Source organism: Leptidea sinapis, chromosome 9, assembly GCF_905404315.1.
Source record: "Leptidea sinapis chromosome 9, ilLepSina1.1, whole genome shotgun sequence".
Taxonomy (NCBI): Eukaryota; Metazoa; Arthropoda; class Insecta; order Lepidoptera; family Pieridae; genus Leptidea; species Leptidea sinapis.
In genome coordinates this window covers 1,711,559-1,738,442 of record NC_066273.1, presented here as the reverse complement: position 1 = coordinate 1,738,442, position 26,884 = coordinate 1,711,559, and the positions used below count along the sequence as shown (strand labels likewise).

Here is a 26,884-nt window from a genome sequence, read left to right as displayed (position 1 = left end):
CTCTTAAGTTTTATATATGACCAAAAAGATTTAGGGTTCTTGTTCTTCTTAATGTTCGTTTCAATATTGGATATAAATTTGTGGAAAATGTGCAAAATGTTTGTTATTAATTATTTCCTTTAGGGACCGGACCAGTTATTTTTCCAGGCATTGGAAACTCTTCTCAATTTCAATATTAGTTTGATCTTTAAAGGTTTTTTTTGGCCCAAATATGTGTCTTCTTTGACATATTTTATTTCTTCGTCATCCCTTTTGATTGCTATCTCTTCCCTGTTTGACATGATTTTAGTTTTTTTTTTATTATTCCCACAGAGCCCTACTTTTCGCAGCCAAATCTAGTAACATAGTTTGAAGAGTATTGGCATTATCTGATATCAGAAATAATTCATCATCTAAGGTGGTTCAAATTTTAACTATTTATATTTAGGCCAATACTATCCCACTCCAAAATACTTTCTAGTTTTGCTGAGAAAAGTTTTTGAGGCAAAGGTTCTCCCTGTCTTACCCCTCTAGCAATTAGGAATTCCTCTGCTAGTTTAATTTGTGCTGTACTATTTGCATATAGGTTTTTTATTATTCGTACATATTTGATTGGGACTTTTTGTTGAATTAAGCTTCCAAAAGAGAAAATTTATGTTTTATCGTGTCAAATGCTTTTATTGTAGCCTACGAAAGCAACATAAAGTGCTGTACTATTCTCTTGGCATTTTTCAATAAGCTATTTTAGTACATGCATATGATCTACAGTAGAGTATCCTGCTCTGAAACTGGCTTACTTGATTAGTAACTGAACAACAACTTGTTGTTCAACTAATGTCTTTGTTACTCTGTTGAATATAAACTTTGAGAAAACTTTATATATATTTGACATGCAGCTCATTAGCATATAATTTTATAGGTTCCTATCTATATCTCATTTTCTGTGCAAATATTCTTATGCTCTTAGAGCGGTTTCGCACTACGTCCTATCCGAATCCGTGAAAACACGGTCCGAAGTAGTCCTATAACTATTTCTATTGTAGTTTACGCACTAGGTCCGGCTACCGTATTCCGTCAACCGTTAGAAATAGTTCTAAGATTACACCGGACCGTATTTTCACGGGTACGGATCGGATTCGGATCGGACGTATTGTGAAAAAGCTTTTAGTCTATTGGTATGGTATGTATTCTGTACCTTATACAGTGTTATACAACTAAAACTTTTGTACGGTTTCAGGTGTTGTTGCTTTCAACTCTTTCATTTGTTATAAAGTCAGGTCCAGAAGCTTTTTTTTGCTTTTGATAGCATGTTTTATTTCCGAAAGTAAAAATTTGGAAACTTTCTCTTCTTCATAAATAATAGCCACTATAGTATTGTATCTTAAAAACACTGCTTTATTTAAAATTCACACTAAATTACCTTACCTTCTATTTTTGCTAAAAACTCATCAAAAGACATCATCATCATAGCAAATATTGACTGCACTTCATAAAATTAAAACAATTTCAATACTTCAGTTGCTAAAATAAATGTAAAGGCATCTAACACCAAGTTAAAATAGAATTGACAGTAACTAAAAAATGTGTATTTTATAAAATTCAAAATAACTGTAACTGTGTCACATGACTTCTCTAAATACTTAACACTAATAATAATATAGAGATGAGACTTTCATAGTTGCGAATATAAAAATAAAAATTCATATCTAGTAAAATTCACAAGGTGTCTCAATTTTGCAACAGGAAAGTCCGAAAGTTCTAATGTGACCGGCTCTTAGTATCAAAATACTGGGGACTAATCCGCCAATATATATGTGGTCTTAGTTCCAAATTTACAATAAAAAAAGAAATCTGTGAGATTAAGGAAAACAAGTAGCTACAATCCTTTATTACATCTATTTCGATTAAGAATAAAAAGTCGACCTCTCTGTAAGTAATTTCACTATCTCATAAGAATCTGCTTCTGATTCAGCTCAGTTACTAATTATTGAAGCCTCTGCCCCGGCCGGGTCGTCCGCCCCGCATACCACGTCCTCTATTAGGTCTTCCAAAAGTTTGATTGCCTCTCATTCCAAAATTTTGTTTGTTTCCAAAACTTTGCATGTTATTCCCTAAATGCTGTTGTTTATTACCGTAAGGTGGATGATTATTACCATATTGCTGTTGATTATTTCCATAGCCTTGTTGGTGATCATACATTTGTTGGTTGTCAAACTGTTGGTAATTGCCATACTTTTGTTGATTTCCAAAGCGCTGATGATTCATACCATAGCCTTGTTTATTACCAGACTGTTGCTGGACATTTCCATAGTTTTGTTGATCATCAAATGGCTGCTGAGTATTTTCATAACTTTGTTGATCATCAAATGGCTGCTGGGTATTTTCATAACTTTGTTGATCATCAAACTGTTGATTATTGCTGAAGTCTTGGTTATCATAATGCTCAATATTACTGTATTGTTGCTGATTTTCAAAGTGGTTTTGTTGGCTGCTACTGACAGGTTGCCGATTTGCATACACATCCTGACCACCATTGTCAAAATTTCTTTGTGGGCCTGGATTGAGATTCCCTCTCTGTGCTCCCTGGTAGGTATTATCAAACCTTCCACGGGGTGCTGGGTTAAAATGATCTTTATTATAACTTTGTCCTTCTATTGGATCTGTATGTTGGTAACTTATGTGTTGTTCTATGGGACTTCTATTTAAGTTATCTTGACCATATTGCAGTTCTGGATTGGGATGTACGAAATTTTGGTTGGATCTGCTATCAGATTGTTGCTGCCAAGATTCGTTATCACAGACCGGAGCTGATATTTGAATCGGTATACTGTTCCCTGATTCTCCTGGATTGTTTTCAATATTGTCTCCAAATGATATGGGCTGGTTTGTCGAGGAGTCGGCCGTTTTCAACGTACGGGACGCAGATTTCATTTTTGTGGACTGCAACGATGCCTGAACTAGTGCCAGAAGATCGGAAGCTGACGACATGTTGCCAGCAATATTAAACTGTTTTTCTGGTTCGACGAGTGCTTGTTCGGGTACGGCTGCGGGTGCGGGTGAGAGCGCGGGTGCGGGCGCCTCCAGAGATTTCTTGACTATTTCCATTTCCTGGCGTATTTTTTCTTCTTTAAATTTTCGCGTTGCCGATTGGAACACCTGAGGATGAACATAAAGAAAATAGTAACTAATCTTATTGACATTACCTGCTCATACTAATTTTATTTAACTATCCATACTCAAATTCCAGAACCTATTATGCAGATTAAATCCTTTCATATTTATTTGGCTATAAATTAGTTTGCTTAAACTCTTGATATACTAAATAAATATGATTTATTTAAACCCTTTGTAAAAATTGTGCACAACTACCTTTTCTCTGGGTAAACAGCTAAAAATTAGGCGAAATCAATAATCCAATAAGTAAGGTGATTTGGCATGACCACAGCTCGACTTATTTAAAACTGCACTGAACATCTTCAAATGTTTATTTGATGGGTTCGTAATTAATAAGTAGTTGCTGCGTTTTTTTTAAATTGGGATAGTACGGGAAATCCAAATCCAGATGACATACAGAAAAACTGTCTTCTTGTTGATGACTTGGACATAAATACATACATGGTGTTTTTATATGAGGGGACAAACTAGCCCATAGACGTATTATGAGCTCCATGGGCTGTCAAGAGATGTGTTCTCTCTCTTTGAAATGAGAATATGCTGATCTGTGCTTGAAGGTGCCTTTTGTCACATCGGTTCTGGAATACTGGAGCTGGCATAAGTTTCCACACCATGGCTGTATAAGGCAAAAGATTCTTACTAAATGTTGTAAAGTACTAAAGTATATACACACGACAACAGTCTCACCTCTTCTACCGTGTAATCTTCATCTTCGCTCTCGACAGTGACGGTGTTGGGCGCCCGCACCGACTCTTCCGTCGCGGAGATCGCGGCCGCGCTCACGTACTGCCTCAGCTTCTCCACGCGTGTCGGGTGACGCGCCTCCAGCTTCTTCAGATATGCGATGAGGCTGTGCTGCTCCTCGGCTGACAATTCGTTGAAGTTCTTCAGCAACGTCTCCAGGTCGGAGTCGGAGAGACCATCCATCGCGTCCATTGGTTCTTCTTTATCTACCCTAAATTTGTATTTATACAATTAGACTTTATTATCTAAACAAATTTGAGTTCACAAATTTGGCGAGTCAACATCTCCTAAAAATGCCTCGTGTAGAGGCGAAAAACGTATCGAATTGATTGAAGACAAATATGAGCGGAATTTACAATCGAGATAACTCTATAAAATTTAGATTCCATATAACAAAAAAAATATCTTACCAGTTCACTCAGAATAATAAAAAAATCTGTATCGGTTTTAACACCACTGCCAAGGAAATGTATGGCCGCAACCAACGACATCCAAATAGACTTGTTTACAAAAAAGCACCAAAGACTTACTTTGTTTACTTAAAATTGTCATGCCATGTGTATTCATAGTTATTTATGCAACTGTTGTGTAATAAGGGGTATTAAAACACGAATGTGGACACATGTGATAATAGTATCACATGAGTGTTTTAATACCTAATTATCAACAGTTGCATACAAGACTTTATCTACACCCAGAAAATGAATCCTCTAAAAGATTCTGGAACAGAACTTACTGCTAACATTAAAACACCAGTCCTAGTAGTAACCTAATATCATTCATTACTGATTATATACAAATAAAGTAAGTACACAGTGAAACAGTTATTTATTTTAGTAGTAATTTACATTTTGTATAGTGCAATAATTAAAATTCACTCGAATATAATGTTCTTTTGCAGCGTTTAAAATGAATCGCTCATTTTTTATAAACAAAACAATAAAAATATCGAAGAAAAATGGCGGGGATTCGAATAACTTCTTTTTTTTTACGGCGCGCGACGTTCTAGTAGTGTGGAACGCGCGTAAACGAAAATGTTCTTTTTTTGAAATTCATACAGATACCACGCATCGAGCAATAAGAATGTTGCTGTTTGTTGAAACTCTTTGCGCATGAAGGGATAAAAAAAACATAATAGTGTTGTTATGAAATTCAGTACAACATTACAACACTCTTTTGGATGATGTAATGGTTATTAGAACATTGGGTGTTTTAATGTTGGCAATAAGCTGTTTCAGAATCTTTAATAGAGGATTTAAAGCATGGGTATAGATAAAATATTTAATAAACTTACTGATGCTATTAAAATGTTGTATATTATGTTTTAAAACTTAATTATATGAATGGCTAATTTATTACAATTTCTATGCTGTATCTGACTTTTATATATTATATAATCTTGTATTTAACTTTGACTATCTCTTGTATATTTGGTGTAGATGTTATTAAGATGTAACAATGAAATATGTATGTACAGAAGAATCCGTTTATTATGACTCCGCCTATATTGACCAACCGGTTATTATGACGTAACTATACTACGAAGTTTGGTTTTCATATGAAATTCTTTATAAATAGTCGGATATAATGACTTCCCTTACAGTGACATGTCGCTTATTATGACCCATTTTTAATAAATTATGTCCGATTATAATGACCGACATGATTCTGTACACAAGTCGAGGAAGTACCATTACCTACCGCAGAAGAGGCGTTAAAAGCTGCAGAATTATTATCACGATTTGTCACAGCAATATTGAAAATGATAATTTGGCCATAGCTATGTCTTCTATACACAATAGCATTAGAGATTGTTTATACAATAAAATGAAAAAACAAAAGCAGACAAAAATTACAGATTACTTACAATAAAAATACACTTGTATGTGTTATAATGTGCTGATTATGTGCAATTTTGATTTTGATTTAATATGTATGTATACATATGTAATTACTATGTTTATGTATTAAACTACTTAAGTACATTCATATTTACATAAAAAAGGTTTTTCATTTCACAAAACGCTTTGTATGACGTCCGCTTATTATGACTTGAAGACATTATAAACGGACTTTACTGTACTGATAATGCTGAATTTTATAATTATATAATGACTGGGACTGGAGCTGGATGTAATTTGCATGCTTTTTTTGGCTAATGTGTTGATTTGTATAGTATTTTATTGATAACTTTTATACACACATTATGCAAATAAAGAATTATTATTATATTAACACATTCTCCTTAACAAATAGTGGCAAAAAGATCTTGACAATAAGGGGCGACACGAGTAAGACGTTCAGCTGATGGTAATTGATACGCCCTGCCCATTACAATGCAATGCCACTCAGGATTCTAGAAATATCCAAAAGTTCTGAACGGTATTACAATTGCGCTCGGCACTTTGAGACATAAAAGATGTCAAGTCTCATTTGCTCAGTAATTAATTTCACTAGCTGCGGCACCTTTCAGACCGAAACCCAATAATGCTTACACATTTCTGCTTCACAACAGAAATAGGTGCCGTTGTGGTACTCATAATCTAGCTGGCATCCTTTGCTAAGGAGCCGTCCACTGGTAAATGCTCTTAGTCGCCTCTTACGACAACATTGGGCCTGGGACTTCCCTAATCGTTTTATGCCCCGGAGAAGCACAGGGCGAAGCCTGGTCGACGTTATGCTGACGATAACATAACAATATTACATCTCCGTCCTACCACGCGGGAGATACAGTAATTATACTTACTTCTTGTCGTCGTAAGCGGACTGCAGCAACTGCAGCGCCGACGCAGAAGCGGCACGCGATGCTTCAGTAGTGCGCTGAGCGGTAGCCGGCGCGACACTCGCGGCTTTCTTCTTCAAATCGGCTTCCCGCTTCTTTGCTTCCGCCATTCCGACCTGCAAATTTATTTACTTGGTTTTAGATCTACCAATTTATAAAACTTATATACTTTTGTAGTTACAACTAATTATAGGTAAACAAAACATGCATTGCTACTAACTTAAATGTTAGGGACATTATAAGGGCTAAATAAAAAAATTTATAACAAAATATTTAACAAGATACCTACACATATCACAGAACTTAAGTTGACGTGTTTTAAAAAGAAACTATTTAATCTCCTACTGATAAAATCGTACTATTCCATAAAAGACTTCTTTTCAGATACAACACTCAATTAACATTTTTTTAAATGTCATTTTACTTAATTTAATTACTTTTTACCAATTTCAATTATTATATGTTATTTGAAAATATTCAATTATTGATATGTATATCAATTAACTGTCATTGTATATATATATATATATATATATATATATTATTTGTTTGACTTGTTAGTAATTACTATTTGTACGCCACAAGCATGCGGGCAAGGAATGGAGAACTTTTATTGTGATTTGTATCACATCTATTTATACCCAAGACTACAAATAAATGATCTAATCTTATCTAAAATTATTATATGTACTTATACATTATTACGTTATTGTGTAATTCGAGTTCTTAACATAAACAAAAATAATGCTATAATAAAATATATACAAATTATGTATATTTATACATATTATTTAAATTTACCTACTCAAATTAAAACAGATGATATGATGCGAAATGTGATTGTATAAAGATAAAAAGACTATAAAATAGTTGTACTACACTTTGTTTTGCTATTTGTGACAAACAAAAGATGTAATTATTGAAAAGAATTTCATATATTCTTGCTGAAACGCGACAAGGAATTGTGGTTAATATCAACAGACAAGCTACAATTGTTTAACAGTTTGCTCTTTCGATAAAATGTAGAATGTAATGTACCAGCGAAATAATTTAAAAAAAATTCCTACAAACCTTCAAATATTCCCGCCTTTTTAGCTATTTAGCATTATTTGATCTGCCGGACAGGTTTTTGATAAATCAATTTCGACTCAATTAAAATTAAATATTTTACTAATAAACAACATCGACAATCTGGTCAAGATTGCCGAAATACATTGGACGTCATCGGGCTGATGAAGAAGAAGAAACAACATGGCGCTCAAAATAGGTTCTAATATTTGTATGGGCATGACGTCACAAGCCTCCGCAACATGAGCGTTCTCACTAGTAATTAAAATAGATATGATAAAGGTATATCCGATAAAGATGCAATAATTTGTGTTACGGGTTATTAAAAAACCCCCAACGGCAAAAGATAAGATTTTTTTAAATTATCTTTACCATCATAATATATACAACGTGAACCAGAAAGTGTATAACATCCCGTTAATGGTACGTTATTTGGGTCATATGCAATAGTATGGTGATGTTTAAGTTTTAATAAATAAAAAAAAAAGAAAAAGACTTCCCTACGAAATAAAAATATTATTTTTCAATTTCTTTTCTCAGACAACCCTAAATTTAAAGAGACTGCCAGTTTTAGGCGGGGCCTTTGTTTATAAACAGAATGAGGTCACCTACCTATGGACTTAAACAATAATCTATGATTAAGGAGTATGCACACTACATGAAATGTGGCTTGTGTCTATGTTATTATTCATTCATTTTTTACTTCCTGTTATTGAACCAAATAAACAAAATAAGAAATTACATAACATTATACAGTTTCACATCTGTATTCCTGAAGGGTTAGAGGTGTATTTTTTCCACCCACGTTTCACTATGTTTAATTCCCACGTAATAGAGGGCGAGCATCTACATTTCTGAACTATGGGCTGCTAGTGAGAAATTTCCTACGAAAAACTCAATAACTGCCCCATTTCATACCCAGGCCCGGTACAAAACCCGGTCCGGGAATGGAGTACATATTATTAATACGAGGATGGTCAAAGATATCGATATTTGACAAAAAAATCCGTGAAGAACAATTTCTTAATAGGAGTCCATTAGAATTATCTTTATTGGATAAAACATTTTTGAATTAAAATGTCAAGACTCATTTGCCCAGTAATAAGAACAGCTACAGTGCCATTCAGACCAAACCATAATAATGCTTACACATTTTTGCTTCACGGCAGAAAATGGTGCCGTTGTAGTACCCATAATCTACAATTACAAATTTGGAATTATTTACAATGTAACTTGAAGAAAACTCCAAATAATTCTACATTGAAGTATGTGTATATGCCTTTAGAATAGACATTTACTCACACACAGAGCAGTAAATATCGTGTTTCAAAGCACAATTCAAAGAGTATTAACGCAGACAGGCCGATCTTTTCAACCTAACATATTTTAAAAAACACAAAATGTAAAAACACAGTTACAATTACAATAGTTTTTATCTTTTAAACGTGTTTTATTTAAATTTGTAACACTCGCGGAAATCAGAGTAAATACTAACATAACATAGTTTCATAATAAGATTAGAATTAAAAAAAACTTTATTGGGTAATACATAACTACAGTAAATACAAATTTAGAAGTATTTTCAATGTCAGCTAAAGCAAATGCAAATACAAAATAACTTTGTCTTCATGGCAAAATGAGAACACAAATTGCTTCACAGCTGCAATGAATCGTAGGCATTTTACTATCTACGTTTTTCATCTGTTTAAGGTCAAAGAGAGTTCAAAAAAACAGCTGATTAGGGTTGAAGGAATCACACTTTTTGCGAAAACTTAGCACTTTAAATATTGTATTAAATTATAATACTAATTCATTTCTGACTTCAGTAGTAGGGATTCGCCGGTTCTGGCTCACAGTAGTAGGGATTCGCCGGTTCTGGCTCCTCGATTCTGGCTCACTTGCTCGTGATGCCTACTAAAAAAAAAAAAAAGAAGTTTGGTGTCAAACTGGGGGTTTTGATGTATTTCCGAGCGATTGCGCTGATCCGTTTTTCGATATCTCTTATAGTTTCAAAGTTAGCATTTTAAATTAAACAGATCCATAATCATTAATAATCACTGGTCATTTAGCTAATGATTGGTGAGCGACTCAATGTCTAAATTTCCATGAACGTGATACAGGTAATTTACTAATTACCTCTATCACATTCGTTACTACGATTAAAAAGACAGTTTCTGTATTTATTATTTATTTTTAAAACATGATTTAAATAAAGTATATAATAAAACATCATTGCAGATTGTATCATTTTCAAAATATTTGATGAAATCATTCAAACTCTTCTTATTAAACTTAAAGTATAGATACATTATACAGTACTCGCCACACACTGCGGTATATTCATTCTGTACTCTTGCAGTATTGTAGTTATACATTCTGCAATTCCTTTGTAAAAACATCAGCTGGAATCCCTGAGGTGGACGACCATATGAATCGAAGTATTGTCCAATACCCTGCTCATCAATGTGTATTGCAACCCAGTGAGTGCCTGGCTTATTATCACTATCTAAATTGCTGACAATATAACAGGGCGTTACAACATATATCGGCAATCGGTTTGCCGCGTAAACATTATTTTTAATACTGGGATCGATTTTGTTCAAATAATTCTGTATCTCGATTGTATTCATATTAGTTGAGAACAGGGTCTTGTCAGTTGCGAGGATTGAATAGTTATGTGGATCATAATAACATAAGCACTCAATAAATAAGGCTTTAATGTATCTTATTCATGTATTTAAAACTTATATGGTTACAATAAAACAAAATATCATTACAAGCGATTCAAATATAAATCTATGAACATTTGATGAAATTATATTTTCATCAATTTTATTATAATATAAAAGCTGATTGAAAACGAACTTTGTACCTACATACTTACGTAGTCATTAGTACAATCTGGAAATGTTGACTCCATTAAACTATCAATAATTGAACTTATCATTTAAGTGCCATTATGTTTCACCATAATAAAACAAAATATCATTTTATATACATATTTTTATTATATAAATTTATAAGGTAATCTAGTATTTAATCAACATAAAAAATACACAAGGATACAAACGATTCAAACATTAATTATTATATTCTAACTGCTGTAATCTACAGAAATATTACGATTTTTATCAATTTCAATAACATTATCGAATTCCGCATAAACAATACAGTTAATTGTTTGTGTAAGAGCTGATTCAAAACGAACTTCTAATCTTACACTACCATGTTTTATAAGATTCCAATGACTTGAAGAATTTGCTGATAAATCGGGTGTTAAGTCGAAGGCTAGCAAGCAAAACCCTTTGGCATATTGCTCTCTTGATACTCCATTGCCTTCATTTAGGAAATGTATACCTGTTCCTGAGAATAACGTATGATAGACCGTAGTAAAAATATTATTGTCAAACGATGGCTGTAAGGCTTTTGAAGGTATCTGTTGTCCATCTATGTATAAACAAAATGTATTAATATCATAATTTTCGAAATTGAATGGGTTTTTTGTGAGACTACCATTAAAGGATGCATTATTTACAAAACCGACTATACACCTTTTGGGTATTTGACCAAGGAATATGTTATCAAGGGTTTTCCCCTGAATGCCTGATGGTATAGTTAAAACTTTGACTTCTGCTCGCGTGATTGGATATTTTGCTGTGGTAGATGATAAAACTTTTTGATGTGCAAGTAGCACAGTTGGGTTGATTCGTGCTCTTCGAATAATAAGAGTTGCATCTGTAATAGACACTTTAAATTTATGGTCAGTTGATGAAGCCATGAGATTGAAATTTTCTCTAGAACGAACTAACTTTACGCACATGTCAACGCCATTAATCAAAAATTTTTCTTGGTTGAATAAATCTCCATGTAAATGTCCTATCATTTCTATTTCTTTGCTTTCACTAGCCAATTCTTGTCTTCTAATAAATCCTTTATTTTGTTCATCAGTTGCATCCATTTTTCCAGCTGTATCTTCATACCATAGACCACAAGTGAGATGAGATTCTTTTGCAGCAGGTGCATAATTCAATAGAGTTTCAATATAAGCTCGATATGCATATGTATTATTCGGTGGCGATACAAGTTTTTGATTTAAATATACATCAAGTTGACTGAAAAGTGTATGTAACCAATTATTAACTGGGGCCACAACTGTCGGTACTGTCAGTTTTGTATAATCTTGATTCAAAACTTTAGCTTTTATATGGAGTAAAGTATGGGATAAATCCACATAGTCATCACCTGCCCCAGGTACTTGAAATTCTATTGGTCCATCATCAGCAAGTGATGAAATGGGCTTATAATGAATCCATAGTCCACTTTCAATGCTAGTTTGAGTTGATGGTAATGCAAATAAATCCAATTCGGACTTAATGCATTCACAAGACTGACTATGTAAAAATGACATATTTAATCAGTAAATATATCTTTGATTTGTTTTTGATTCAATTTTAATTTCTTAATAGCTTTCGCTTTCGCAGTCAATGATGGAATGATCGCAGAACGACGTTTTCGTTTTGTTATATACCCAGATCCAAACATGTTGATATTATCTATTTTAGCATCAGCTTTTCGTTTCAAATTTGAGCTGACTTCTTTTAGACGAGTTTTTATTGAATCTTCCATGGGGCGTGCATTAACCATATCTGATAATATACCTACACCGGTACTTAATGCTTCTTTACCAATAGTTCGAACACCACTAGACAGTAGTGGTAAAATAGATCTAAACAGCCCCCCAAGAAAACTTCCGATTCCATGACCTCTTTGATACGGTGCTCCTTTATAAATAACTCCGATACCCGATCCGGCCTGGTGAGTATAATAGTGTTCATATGGACATGAAATATTATCACGTTTGCCGTACATTATAATTTTTGAAAGTGGAGTTTAATGCACACTGTTCCAAATTGGAATGGTATCTTTTGACCGGTGCTTGTTCTTATATCTATTTCAATTGTATCAAATTCTCTACGCATCACAGGTAGGTAATGGGGAGGAGAGAAAACGTGCATTTTGTACGCTCCATATATGTATTTTGAGGGATCCAATGGTATTATTCGTAAAAGGGGTGTCATAACATCTCCAACGATTTGAGGCTCCACTATGTCACAATAAACAAATAATTGAGACGGTAAACCCAAATGCAAATTAGCTGGACACTTTCCAAAATTTTTTTCAACGAGGTTCCTGTTTGGTTCGAACCCTAGTTGAAGACATAATTTAGGTGATAGAGTTACAGATTTTATGGATTCATCCGTTATCGTAGCAACTACAATCCTTGAAACCTCATCGCATTTAAATTTAATTTTTTCTCGAGTGTTATTCAGTGCCATCAAAATATGATTTATGTTATCGTAATTTGTGGCTGGAATATGTGTCTTGTAATAAACATATGACGGTTTACTTTCATCGGGTACTTTCATCAACTTTGTTATATAAATAATGTTTTCATGTTCTTGAACGGTGAACATAGTGCATGGGTACTGAAATTCTACTACTCCAACCCTCCATTCACCTTCTAGTATTGTTGGTTTTGGCAGTTTCGTAGAAAATAATGTTGTTGTATTATCAGGAAAATAATCCATAGAACTATTGCTTAGTAAAGTTAAATAAAAACTATCTTTATTCATATTTTTTTCAAAGTAGAAGCTAATATCCAGCTATTAAATTTATTTGGATAACCTCTCCACTTCACCAACAATTCTTTTCTGTTACCGGTATATCGAGAGCGTATTATTTTATCTATTTTGTATTTAGTAGTGGGGTCGAATATGATTTTTTGTAACTCTTTTTCATAAAAAGTACCAACTATCTCTTCGCCTTCTAAATCCTTTAAAGTAAATACTACAAACGGAGATCGGTGTATTATGGTAGATACGATGAATATTTCGTCACTCCAATTTGATTCATATCCTTTTTGGAAAATATGTTTATGTTTTGTTATTCTAACATAATCTCCAACGTGAATTCTTGGATTCACCATACTAATTGATGTTTTTATCTTACTTTCTCTATCATATAAATTTTGCCATACACTCATTATATTTGTATTATTAACATCACATGGACACATTTTTATACTAGAATGAAAACTATGATTATATGAATGCACTAGATCTTGTAAAACATCAATGTATTTATGAGTATTTTTGTGTGTAAAATAGCGCCACATTTTCGTTTTAAGAGTTCTCTGAAATCTTTCGACAATACTTGCTTTAATATCTGGATTATTGGTTGTATAATAATTTATGTTTTTTAATTTAAAATATTTTTGTACATATTTGGAAACAAATTCAGTTCCTTTGTCAGACTGTATATGTGTAGGTGTAGTATTAGCTTCAGCAAAAATACTTTCAAAGCATTCCTTAACTGTTTCAGAGTTTTTCTTTTTCATTGCTCGAACATACGCATATTTACTAAAGACATCAATAACACAAAGTATGTATTTGAAACCATCATTATATTCAGAATAAGATCTCATATCACTTAAATCGGCCTGCCATAACTCATTAATATTAGACAAAATATATCTGTTACGAGAAAATTTTCTTTGAACAGGTTTATGTAAAGTATATGTTTCTTGTGATTGTAACCACTTTAAGACACTATTTCTGTCCATTTTACCCTTCATTGCTTTTGACAATTTATCAATAGTGCTGTAGCCAGCAGGATGTGATGCATCATAATAAATTTTATTTATTTCTAATATGGGGTCCATTTTTCCCAGTCCGATCTTTTTTTTAGTTTCCCTGTGTACTTATTACTTGTTGGTGTAGAAAATTCCTCGTCAGGTACTGATTTAGATTCAACCTCTTTTAATTGCAAATGGTTTATAAAATCCACTCGCTTTGGGTTCCCGATATAAGTGAGTGGTACTTTTATTTCCTTTAAAGTTGTTGCGAATTTTTCCCAACCTATAGGTTCACTTTTCTGAAGAGCTCTCAAGGTATCACTCACCAAGTCCACAATATTACTCCCAGGTATTTTTTCATTATCTATAATCACGGTACCAGATTCATCCCAGCTTATTTTATTTTTATTCAAGGAAATCAAATTTAGTAAAAGTTCACCTTTTTTAGCATATGTTTTCGGTATTAGTTTCAGTATTTCAGAGCTCGTGTATATTTCCCCAATATTTTTGTTAACCTCCACTGATGTTTGAGAAGGAACTACATTTATTTTATTCACATCATGATTTATATAATCAGTATCGATTTCATTATGACCTTGATTAAAACCAATATATGAATCATTATCATTTATAAGTGGTATGTGGTATGGTTGTCGATCCTCTTTGACGAAGTTTAGATATCTTTGAAGGGTTTGCAAATATAAAATACATTTCTTTCGATCTTCTATATCACTGCTTAAGATATTTTGCATATCAGTATCTAATCGAGATCTTGGCGTATCATTTTCTTTGTGTTGTTTTAACTTCTCCAATAATGATGGTTCAATAAGTAACATTTTTTTAGCATTATCCATTTTCTTAAATAAATGAATTAATCAACTCACTTAGAATAGAACCCAATATTATCGGTAGAAATGAACCTCCTTTTTGTACAATTATATTTTTTCTAATTTTATTCGTACCTTTTCTTACCAATTTTCGAAGAATATTTTTATATTTCTTTAATTTAGATTTTTCTTTCTCGGCCAATTCAACGTTACCCCGCAGTACGTTATGAATACATTCACAAATGTAATTTATTTCTGTTTTATTACATGATTTTAATAAAGCTTTTTGATATTTTGGCTTCAGTTTATGTAGAGCAATTAACAAATCTTTATGCGTCTTTAAACGTCTATGCATCATTTATAAATGATCGAAATTTCTTGATTCTTACCATATTTAAACCCTTTTGTGGGTACATAAACAGTGCAATATCCATCGGATGGAAATATCTTTGTCTTAACGCGACACAATTCATTTGTTTCTTGTTTCAAATCAATCATTAAATAACCATGAGCTTCATTGGTAGCATCTCTGTAAGAATCTTCCAAATATTTCGGATTTTCAGGGAATACTTGACGAGATAAGTATCGAATTTGGGTTTTATCTCGAGGATTTTTGAAATATATTATATAACTTGAGTTGAGTGATATATCTCTTTGTCCTTTACCTTGATGAAACAAATTTTGAGATAAATAAAACACACTTAAGTTTCTATGATGACTTCCTTTCGTGAATATATCAACAATACGACCATCTGATTCCCTCATCAGGTCATCAATTATTACAAGTTGAGGATTTTTTCCGTCAAACATAGATAAATCAGGTAAACCTTGAAGATAATTAATGTGGTTGAGATTATATAAAGGCTGCATTTCATCAAAGCACCAGGTGATTTGGGTAAAATTTGCATCACAGATATCATTCAAAAATTTTATAAAATTATTTACGAAAACTGATTTTCCACATCCACTTGGACCAGCAACTATTGCAGTGAATGGATGATTGAAATGATGCATTATCTACTACGTCTATGTGTGTTAAGGTTTAGTATAGTAATGAAACAATCTGTTATTAAACCACCATTTATTTAAACAGAAAAATCTATAATTGAAACAATATACAGTACATCATGTTTTACTCCGCAACTTATACATCTAAATACAATAATCTCTCATTTGGTTTTTTAAAACTATAATAATTTATTCTTAAAATTTAATATAATATTTATTCTATTTTATGATGACCCCAAGCTAAGGTATCAATATTATTTGGTAAAATGTACCGTTTGGTATCATTAAATGACAGACTAGATTTATTTATTCTTTGAGTAAAAATATTATGCTTTATTGACTTAAATCTAAGCATTGAACAATATTCGTTCTTATTTTCAAATAAGCAAGTCTTATAATTTTCCATTTTCATATTCTTAGTAACACTTTTATTAACCCCCTTAGCTTTAGCTGTGAATTTTCCCTCAACATCTAATGCATACATTTTAGATCTAAGTCCTACAAATTCATTAAATATGTTACCATTGTTTTCATCTTTAAAGTAGCCTAACTTCTTTTTATTGAGTTTTGGATAGCCAAATATATTTTTTTCTGTATAGTCAGAGGTATCGAAACGCAAATGTAAATCAGGTTTTATATCTCTGTAAAAATCATCTGTAAAAATTTGATATATTAAACTATCAGTATCTGTGTACAATAATTTTAATTTGTTTTGAAACTTTTTAAACATATAGTTATAGTGAAAGTCGTACATTAGAGTTTTAGAAATATCCAATATACAAAATCCCAAATAAATCGGTTTATTATGGAACAATTTCGTCTTTCGTAATTGAACTGCAACCAAATTTTCATTAAAAATAGATAAACTATGGAATTCTGGCTTAGCAATTAAATCTTGTGCGCCTAGAATTTTACCCTGATTTTCCCAATGACTCAATAATTTTACATTTACTCTTTTTTCGATATTTTCCATTGTTTTTCCAAACACTGAGTTATTCATTAATTTATAAAAATCTTTTTCGAAATCAGATGTGGCTAGTTTACGCATGCTTGTATTTAAATCTATATAATATTGTAACCATGCACATTGTTTGAATTTTAAAATTCTATGAATTTTTTGTAATTTTAAACCCATTGTCAGACATTGCTTTAAATTTCTGTAGTGAATCACATATTTAATTTTATTACGAAGGTTTGGAACTAATTTTATGTCTTTTGTATTACCAATACATATATTCTCGGGACATAAGGGTAGGTCAGAATGTAAATCATGCAGTTCAATAGGATATTCTAGATCTACTTCCAAAATAAAACCATATTCATAATCATCAGGGACATCAAAATTAGTTGTGACATCTACCCACTCAAAACCTCCTGTAGGAAGGAATTGAGACATGGCCCATCCGTAAAGGTTATTAGCATCAAGATAAGCTAAAAATGAGTTTGGTGTGTCTTTATCATATTCTCGCATATATTTGTTATTAGCTTTGGCATAACGATTGCTACATTGAGATACACCTCCTCGAATGCCCGATCTAATAAAAGCTATTTGTTCAAAGTCTTGAAGTAATTCTAATTTAATTTTTGTGCATTTTAACATAGCATCCCAACTTAACCCAGGTGCTGTATAATAATGAGCTGGATCTAGACCATATGTTTGCAAACATAAGGCTCGGAAATTTTCAAACACATCTGTTAAAAGTAAAACATCGGTTTTAAGATATAAATCAGAATAATCTGACATATTTTGACAATGAAAGTGTTGCCAAACATCCTTGGCATGTTCATAATCTTCATCGGAAATATGTGTGTCGGTTAATGTATTGTAAAATTTATCGCGACTAGGGAGTGCTGAAAGTTTTAAGGAATCATGTGATGACATAAATTCATATGGATAAATTCCTTTTTTTCTAAGACGTAAAAAATCATTATTATTTGGAAAATTATATTTTAATGTTTGAAATTGTTCTTCCTTCAAATTTTGAACAAGTTTGTCTAAACTACAAGGTAAAAATTTAAACGAATCAACGAATCTCAATTGAATTTTATGATTATTTAATTTTATCGTTTTTGTGAAAGAAATGTACTTTTCTTTCGTTTGTGGAATAATATCAATTCCCCCTTCAATAGAATTTAATGCATGAACAATAAAATGAGAGTCATATTGACTAAGATTGTGTAAAAAAACTGGAATGTGATAGGGGATTCTAAACTTTGTCTTACATACTTCGTGTGCAACTCCTCTAAAATTTCCTGTATGCGAGTCAAAGTATAATGCACATTCACCATTTAAATTAGATTGACATATAAAGCAGTCTTTACATTGTGAAATAATTTCATTATCATTGGAAGTCAAAGGTTTTGGACTTATGACAAAATAATTTTTTGTGCAAATCACTTCTAAATCTTTATACAACTGATTCATAAAGACATGAGTACAATGAGGACCACTATATGTTTCATATTTTGATAAACTATCATCATATGAACATTTAATATAGTACCCAAAACTATAAACTTCGTGTTTGTGAACATTAGTTGTATAAGGTTTTGATGGATCGTTAAAGCATGTCTGAATTGGATTAAGGAAAGCTTCAAAATCCGCGTATATAACAAAGGGTATTTGTAACATCTTATTAAATTTATCAAATTTTAAGACATTGTTTGAAATTGGTTGTTCAAACCAATCTTTTAAAGTTTTTTCTGTATTAGGCAATTCCACTTTAATATGACAACAATCATTCAATTGATGAGCTGATAACTTATCATTTGTTGAGAAGTGTAAAAGACAACCGTCACAGATGTAGATTGCATGTTCATGGTTTGAAATTTGACCACTTACTAAACGCGATAGGTTTTTAATGTAGCAAAAATGATTAATTGTTCCGTGCGAAATAAATAATAAATTGATATGAACAATTTTCCGTGATTTTGTTAAATACAATGGACCAACTAATTCATGTACTTTCTTTTTACAATTGTATTCAAGACCAAAAACATTTACACTTAAATTATTTAACCTTTCTACTTTCTGTATATCTGTCATTTTAACAGGAAACGTAACTCCGTCAAAATTTAATTTATTTGAATATTTACTGTAAGATGAAACTCTCTGAGAGTTCTTAGTAACTGGATATAATGCAGAAAGCAAAGCCCATTTAAAGCATAAATCATCCGAGTTTTGTACATTTATAACACTTTTTTTTAATTTGATTTCTTTAGGTAATTCAATATATGATTTTCCACGTAATGGATTGAATTTGTTTATATTCATGTCTAATGCATTTATTTTCTTAAGACTCCAACCACTATCTTTTTTCTCAAATGTGCTAATTTTAGTCATCAACATATCACATAAGGACGAAAAGAAAAAATTTAAATCCTCACCCTGCATTACAGTATAACTACATGTTTGAAATTCAAATTCATTAGAAATATTTTTTGTTTCTTGAACAAAATTAGCGTGCAGAATAAAATTAACTTTAAAAATTGTAAGCAATCGAACAGATTCCTCAAATAGTGAAATAATTTCATTTTTAATAGAATTCAAAAACATTTCTGGTGTTTCGAATGTTTGTAATTGGTTGGATTTACTCTTTATTTTATATGAGATAATTCTATTACCAAAAGCCGATTCGTGTACTGTGACATTTTTTAAAGTACTATGTAATTGCATTACGTTATTCTTATGGAGGTTACTTCTAAGATGATTTGCATAATATCTTTTCCGTATTAAGATTTGACATAAAGAACAGTTCACCATTTCATCGTTCACACTGGTGAGCCCCGATGATGTGGATGGTTCCCCTTGTCTTCCTCTCTTTGTACTTGTATCATTGTCTTCACTGCCTTGTAATACTGCACTTCTTCTCTTAAAACCTCCTCCACTTTGTAGAACAGGTTGACTACAACATAAGTGAATGATATTAGCCACATTTCATCAATAATATAATACTAAATAATTTACAAAGAAAATAACTCACTTGATCATTTTTTCAACCTCATTACATACAAAGCAGAGTTCCATATCGTTATGTTTAATTTTCCAAATGATGAGAATATAATAATATTATTTGTATAAGAGAATAAATAAACTAATAACTAAACTGAACTAATATTTATGTATTTCTTCATAGCTACCTACTTATTGTTAAAATTATATTTCTTATAATTTTCTGTTTCTAAAATTTTCTTCGTAACATTGTATAAAATCTTTTTTATGTCCTTATAACTTTCATTATTGTCGATTGTATAATATTTTAATCTATAATCAGCGTATTTCCATTGTTCTTGTGCAGGCGTGTTTTTTATTTTATTGAGATCATAGATTTCTATTTTAACCAAATGTGATGCATTTCTTCCGTCATCTGCATTAGTTGTAATGTAAATACTTCCATTCTCATGTGCTCTGGATATTGATGATGATATTTTCTTTTGTTTTGTTTTTTTCACTTCGAATAATGCATCTATATTTTCATTTGAGCTGGCCCTCTTCAAGGATTTAAGTTGAGGAACTTTTAATGAATCCTGACTATCTTCAGATAATGGATAGTAAAATGTTTTATATGTAGTTTCTTCCATTGTTGGGTTGAATGCATTCTACAACAACAATAAGACTGCTTTAGAATAGTATTATACATACATATCTTAATATAACAAATGATATTACTTTTTAATTTCAAAGTGAATAATAGATAAAACTTACCTCCATTGCAGCAAATCACTCAACAATTACACAACACACAAAATATATAATAATTTGACTGAATACGCCACTTCAATGATTATTTTTCTGAACAGTTCTAGCATTTTATACTAAAATATCGTAAAAGTAAATTTGTTTATGATTAGTACTGGTTTTTAAATATTGTGGTGAAACATAATGGCACTTAAATGATAAGTTCAATTATTGATAGTTTAATGGAGTCAACATTTCCAGATTGTACTAATGACTACGTAAGTATGTAGGTACAAAGTTCGTTTTCAATCAGCTTTTATATTATAATAAAATTGATGAAAATATAATTTCATCAAATGTTCATAGATTTATATTTGAATCGCTTGTAATGATATTTTGTTTTATTGTAACCATATAAGTTTTAAATACATGAATAAGATACATTAAAGCCTTATTTATTGAGTGCTTATGTTATTATGATCCACATAACTATTCAATCCTCGCAACTGACAAGACCCTGTTCTCAACTAATATGAATACAATCGAGATACAGAATTATTTGAACAAAATCGATCCCAGTATTAAAAATAATGTTTACGCGGCAAACCGATTGCCGATATATGTTGTAACGCCCTGTTATATTGTCAGCAATTTAGATAGTGATAATAAGCCAGGCACTCACTGGGTTGCAATACACATTGATGAGCAGGGTATTGGACAATACTTCGATTCATATGGTCGTCCACCTCAGGGATTCCAGCTGATGTTTTTACAAAGGAATTGCAGAATGTATAACTACAATACTGCAAGAGTACAGAATGAATATACCGCAGTGTGTGGCGAGTACTGTATAATGTATCTATACTTTAAGTTTAATAAGAAGAGTTTGAATGATTTCATCAAATATTTTGAAAATGATACAATCTGCAATGATGTTTTATTATATACTTTATTTAAATCATGTTTTAAAAATAAATAATAAATACAGAAACTGTCTTTTTAATCGTAGTAACGAATGTGATAGAGGTAATTAGTAAATTACCTGTATCACGTTCATGGAAATTTAGACATTGAGTCGCTCACCAATCATTAGCTAAATGACCAGTGATTATTAATGATTATGGATCTGTTTAATTTAAAATGCTAACTTTGAAACTATAAGAGATATCGAAAAACGGATCAGCGCAATCGCTCGGAAATACATCAAAACCCCCAGTTTGACACCAAACTTCTTTTTTTTTTTTTTAGTAGGCATCACGAGCAAGTGAGCCAGAATCGAGGAGCCAGAACCGGCGAATCCCTACTACTGTGAGCCAGAACCGGCGAATCCCTACTACTGACTTCACATAGTCATTAGAGATGACCTAAGGAATGTCTGGTTCAAAGAATAGTATACCCATTTAGTTTCACCTTGTATATAAATAATAAATCATTATAATATAAATAGTTTTAAGAACAAAAATGTCCATCACAGTACTTTTAACTTTTGGTAGATTAGAATGTTAGAAAACCGTAAGAGAATAAAAATAATGTTGAACTATGAATTTACATTATTTATTAGCACGATTTTGACACTGATAATTAGCAACTGTGCAACAAAGTCATTTACTAATTAGTCAGAAAGGGCGCACGCAACCTCAATCCGAAAAAGCCGGTTATACGGGTGAGAATAGCGCATAGAGTCAACTGTGCCACTAAAGAGAGTCAACCGTGCCTATAGAGCGAATACTGAGCGTTGCTTGTTATGATCATTCGCATCGGTTTCCTAATCGCCTTATGAAGATATTGAGCCATCGCCAAACCCACTAAAATGTGCAGAACATCCGACTATTACATCATGTTTTGCCTTATAGCCAAAGGCACGTCTTCGAGGGGGACAAAAATTACATTTTTCAAAAAAAAAAAATAGGAAGCACTTACATTGCTCGTTCAAATAGTTGTACGATTGAAATATTGTCTTTTATTTCCATTCACACAATAACCGAAAAACATCATTGCGACCCGTTTGTCCTCATTTTATTAGAATGTTTGTTCATTTACTCATTCCAATAGTTCACTTTTGAATAATGCATATGGGGGTTAAATTGTCGCAAATAGTCACCCCTATCACCTCCTAACAGGAGTATCTAATTACCAATAACCCTGTATGTCATCGCGTCATCAAAGGTACGCCTTTGATAAGGCGGTGACAAGATCTTATTACGATATTCTACGGAATATCGTAATAAGATTCTGACCACATTTGACACTTAAATAAACTATTGCGAAATATGAATGATGCTATAGTAACAATAGAGTGAGTCAACCGTGTCAATAGAGAGTCAACCGTGTCAATTCAGAGAGTCAACCATGTCAATAGACAGACTACCGTGTCAATAGAGACTGTCTACCGTGTCAATAGACAGTCTACCGTGTCAATAGACAGTCTACCGTGTCAATATATGAGTCAACCGTGTCAATAGACAGTCTACCTTGTCAATAGAAAGAGTCTACCGTATCAATAGAGAGAGTCTACCGTGTCAATAGACAGTCTACCGTGTCAATAGAAAGAGTCTACCGTGTCAATAGAGAGAGTCTACCGTGTCAATAGAGAGAGTCTACCGTGTCATAAGAGAGAGTCTACCGTGTCATAAGAGAGACTCTACCGTGTCAATAGGGAGAGTCAACCGTGTCAATAGAGTGAGTCAACCGTGTCAATAGAGTGAGTCAACCGTGTTAATAGAGAGAGTCAACCGTGTCAATAGAGTAAGTCAACCGTGTCAATAGACAGTCTACCGTGTCAATAGAGTGAGTCAACCGTGTTAATAGAGAGAGTCAACCGTGTCAATAGAGTGAGTCAACCGTGTCAATAGAGTGAGTCAACCGTATTTATAGAGAGTGTAAACCGTGTCAATAGAGTGAGTCAACCGTATTAATAGAGAGAGTCAACCGTGTCAATAGACAGTCTACCGTGTCAATAGAGAGAGTCTACCGTGACAATAGAGAGTCTACCGTGTCAATAGAAAGAGTCTACCATGTCAATAGAGAGAGTCTACCGTGTCAATAGAGACAGTCTACCGTGTCATTAGAGAGACTCTACCGTGTCAATAGAGAGAGTCAACCGTGTCAATAGAGTGAGTCAACCGTGTCAATAGTGTGAGTAAACCGTGTTAATAGAGAGAGTCAACCGTGTCAATAGAGAGTCTACCGTGTCAATAGAGAGAGCCAACCGAGTTAATAGAGAGAGTCAACCGTATCAATAGATAGTCTACCGTGTCAATAGAGAGAGTCTACCGTGACAATAGAGAGTCTACCGTATCAATAGAAAGAGTCTACCGTGTCAATAGAGAGAGTCTACCGTGTCAATAGAGAGAGTCTACCGTGTCAATAGAGAGAGACTACCGTGTCATTAGAGAGACTCTACCGTGTCAATAGAGAGAGTCAACCGTGTCAATAGAGTGAGTCAACCGTGTCAATAGAGTGAGTCAACCGTGTCAATAGAGAGAGTCTACCGTGTCAATAGAGAGAGTCTACCGTGTCATTAGAGAGACTCTACCGTATCAATAGAGAGAGTCAACCGTGTCAATAGAGTGAGTCAACCGTGTCAATAGAGTGAGTCAACCGTGTTAATAGAGAGAGTCAACCGTGTCAATAGAGTGAGTCAACCGTGTCAATAGAGTGAGTCAACCGTGTTAATAGAGAGAGTCAACCGTGTCAATAGAGTGAGTCAACCGTGACAATAGAGAGTCAACCGTGTCATGAGAGTGTGTCAACCGTGTCATTAGAGTGTGTCAACCGTGTCGTAATAGTTTGTCAACCGTGTTAATAGAGTGAGTCAACGGTGCCAATAGAGTGAGTCGACCGTATCAATAGAGTGAGTCAACCGTGCCAATAGAGTGAGTCAATCGTGTCAATAGAGTGAGTCAACCGTGCCAATAGAGTGAGTCAATCGTGTCAATAGAGTGAGTCAACCATGAAATAAGAGGGTCATCCGTGTCAATAGAGAGAGTCAACCGTATCCATAGAGTCAACCATGTCAATAGAGAGAGTCAACCGTGCCAATAGAGTGTGTCAACCGTGTCAACAGAGTACCGACCACGGCGTCGACGAGCTGCGCCAGCTCCTCCGCGGACACGTCGGTCTTGCCCTGCGCCACGAGCGCGGCCGCCATCTGCGCCGCGATCTGCTCGCGGTCCACCTCCCCCACGCCTGCCACGGCCACGGCCTCGCCGCCGCTCTTCTTCGCTGCACCACCACTTTCTTTACTCTGTACGTTAAAAAATCTTTATAAAGGACATATTCATGTGATTTAAATGATATATTTATTTAAGAACACCATGCGAATAGCTAAAGAATCATGTGCGTCACCTGCGCGGCGCGGTCCCTCGCGCGCGTGTCGGCCTGGTGCAGCGTGGCGGCCACACGCACGACGGCGGTGCGCAGGGCGGCGGCGCGGGAGCCCGCCACCAGCGATATACCTAACACTAGCCATAGTATAGAGTCACCTGCGCGGCGCGGTCCCTCGCGCGCGTGTCGGCCTGGTGCAGCGTGGCGGCGGCGCGGGAGCCCGCCACCAGCGATATACCTAACACTAGCCATAGTATAGAGTCACCTGCGCGGCGCGGTCCCTCGCGCGCGTGTCGGCCTGGTGCAGCGTGGCGGCGGCGCGGGAGCCCGCCACCAGCGATATACCTAACACTAGCCATAGTATAGAGTCACCTGCGCGGCGCGGTCCCTCGCGCGCGTGTCGGCCTGGTGCAGCGTGGCGGCGGCGCGGGAGCCCGCCACCAGCGATATACCTAACACTAGCCATAGTATAGAGTCACCTGCGCGGCGCGGTCCCTCGCGCGCGTGTCGGCCTGGTGCAGCGTGGCGGCGGCGCGGGAGCCCGCCACCAGCGATATACCTAACACTAGCCATAGTATAGAGTCACCTGCGCGGCGCGGTCCCTCGCGCGCGTGTCGGCCTGGTGCAGCGTGGTGGCGGCGCGGGAGCCCGCCACCAGCGATATACCTAACACTAGCCATAGTATAGAGTCACCTGCGCGGCGCGGTCCCTCGCGCGCGTGTCGGCCTGGTGCAGCGTGGTGGCGGCGCGGGAGCCCGCCACCAGCGATATACCTAACACTAGCCATAGTATAGAGTCACCTGCGCGGCGCGGTCCCTCGCGCGCGTGTCGGCCTGGTGCAGCGTGGCGGCGGCGCGGGAGCCCGCCACCAGCGATATACCTAACACTAGCCATAGTATAGAGTCACCTGCGCGGCGCGGTCCCTCGCGCGCGTGTCGGCCTGGTGCAGCGTGGCGGCGGCGCGGGAGCCCGCCACCAGCGATATACCTAACACTAGCCATAGTATAGAGTCACCTGCGCGGCGCGGTCCCTCGCGCGCGTGTCGGCCTGGTGCAGCGTGGCGGCGGCGCGGGAGCCCGCCACCAGCGATATACCTAACACTAGCCATAGTATAGAGTCACCTGCGCGGCGCGGTCCCTCGCGCGCGTGTCGGCCTGGTGCAGCGTGGCGGCGGCGCGGGAGCCCGCCACCAGCGATATACCTAACACTAGCCATAGTATAGAGTCACCTGCGCGGCGCGGTCCCTCGCGCGCGTGTCGGCCTGGTGCAGCGTGGCGGCGGCGCGGGAGCCCGCCACCAGCGATATACCTAACACTAGCCATAGTATAGAGTCACCTGCGCGGCGCGGTCCCTCGCGCGCGTGTCGGCCTGGTGCAGCGTGGCGGCGGCGCGGGAGCCCGCCACCAGCGATATACCTAACACTAGCCATAGTATAGAGTCACCTGCGCGGCGCGGTCCCTCGCGCGCGTGTCGGCCTGGTGCAGCGTGGCGGCGGCGCGGGAGCCCGCCACCAGCGATATACCTAACACTAGCCATAGTATAGAGTCACCTGCGCGGCGCGGTCCCTCGCGCGCGTGTCGGCCTGGTGCAGCGTGGCGGCGGCGCGGGAGCCCGCCACCAGCGATATACCTAACACTAGCCATAGTATAGAGTCACCTGCGCGG

General features: G+C 35.3%; 1 protein-coding gene across 1 annotated transcript; it reads right to left on the bottom strand.

Moving 5' to 3' along the window:
* Window positions 1-1,351: 1,351 nt before the first annotated feature.
* Window positions 1,352-25,325, bottom strand: LOC126965851 (uncharacterized). Its single transcript, XM_050809613.1, has 5 exons — window positions 25,242-25,325; window positions 24,970-25,140; window positions 6,644-6,795; window positions 3,841-4,108; window positions 1,352-3,135 (listed from the first exon to the last, which is right to left on the bottom strand). Exons 2-5 carry the CDS (start codon window positions 25,042-25,044, stop codon window positions 1,960-1,962), a joined length of 1,671 nt encoding a protein of 556 aa, XP_050665570.1. The 5' UTR covers window positions 25,045-25,140; window positions 25,242-25,325; the 3' UTR covers window positions 1,352-1,959.
* Between the last annotated feature and the right edge of the window lie 1,559 nt (window positions 25,326-26,884).